This window comes from Gigantopelta aegis, unplaced genomic scaffold, assembly GCF_016097555.1.
Source record: "Gigantopelta aegis isolate Gae_Host unplaced genomic scaffold, Gae_host_genome ctg3598_pilon_pilon:::debris, whole genome shotgun sequence".
Taxonomy (NCBI): domain Eukaryota; kingdom Metazoa; phylum Mollusca; class Gastropoda; order Neomphalida; family Peltospiridae; genus Gigantopelta; species Gigantopelta aegis.
The window spans coordinates 29,014-30,025 of record NW_024533417.1 but is presented as its reverse complement, the minus strand read 5'-3'; the positions used below and the strand labels follow the sequence as shown (position 1 = coordinate 30,025).

Sequence of the window (1,012 nt, the reverse complement as noted above, 5' to 3'; positions counted from 1 at the left end):
ATGGAAAGCAAAAATAAGTTTGCTAAATCACAATTTAGCACAACAACAACAACAACAACAACAACAACAACAACAACATGTTGATAATGTATCCAGTCAAGAGAGAAATCATCAGAGATTGGTACTACTTTATAACCAGCTTTTTTTAATAACTAACTCTAACTATTTTGTTTTATATATTTTCTACATATAATAATATATTTAACAGTGTTAATTAAACATGGATGCTTTCTCTTTGAAAGCCTTTCTCCTTTCAGCAGCCTCTTCAGCTTCCTTACGTTTTCTTTCTTGTTCCTCTACAGTACTCCACATTCAAATACATTAATACAAGATAATATACTTACCTTTAATTTCCTTCTCAAATTTAGCTCCCTTTGCTTGCTCTTGAACTTTAGCTTCAAAGAAACTCTTTGCTCCACTAACTCCTTCAGTTGTCACATCACAAGTATTTGCTATCTTTTTTAGACCTTCTATTTCTAAAGTGCCATCGCGACTCTCTTTTAAAATGAGCATAAACTAATAAAAAAATACAACTCATTTTTAGGACAAGAAACTCACTAACTTCTCTGAAACTAATTTGACCATCATGGTCTTCATCAACTTCCTTGATCATAGCTTTTAATCCAATATGAGTTTGTGGTTCTCCTAATTTCTCCATCATTAATTTTAATTCCATCAAATCAATAAAATTGCTACGATCCACATCATATCTGATATATTAGATTATTAGTGATATTAATTAAAAGAAATTGATGTCATACTTTGTGAAAGATTACGATATTCTTTAATTTCTTTATGAGAACTCTTTAAATTCAGCATACACAGACTGTGACATTTAGGAACAGCAACTTCTCCCTCGTTGATCTTCTGTTGTCGACTCACTGTCTCTGCCAATTCTGATCCCGCCATAGGACTTGTTCTGTAGATAAAGTATAATATCTTTAGACTAATAATGACTTCATTCCAATAAGATACAATCAACAAATAAAGATATTTGTTTACAAATAGAAGC

General features: G+C 31.0%; 1 protein-coding gene across 1 annotated transcript; it reads right to left on the bottom strand.

Moving 5' to 3' along the window:
• Positions 1 to 210: 210 nt before the first annotated feature.
• Positions 211 to 718, bottom strand: LOC121392328 (EF-hand domain-containing protein D2-like). The gene is made up of 3 exons (XM_041523572.1): positions 563 to 718; positions 345 to 516; positions 211 to 296 (listed from the first exon to the last, which is right to left on the bottom strand). Exons 1-3 carry the CDS (start codon positions 674 to 676, stop codon positions 211 to 213), a joined length of 372 nt encoding a protein of 123 aa, XP_041379506.1. The 5' UTR covers positions 677 to 718.
• Positions 719 to 1,012: the final 294 nt, after the last annotated feature.

Coding starts and splice junctions, on each gene's coding strand:
- LOC121392328 (XM_041523572.1), bottom strand. CDS start 676: ATGGAATTAAAATTAATGATGGAGAAATTAGGAGAACCACAAACTCAT. Junction 517..562: donor GTCAAATTAGTTTCAGAGAA/GTTAGTGAGTTT, acceptor TTTTTTTATTAG/TTTATGCTCATTTTAAAAGA. Junction 297..344: donor ATTTGAGAAGGAAATTAAAG/GTAAGTATATTA, acceptor GGAGTACTGTAG/AGGAACAAGAAAGAAAACGT.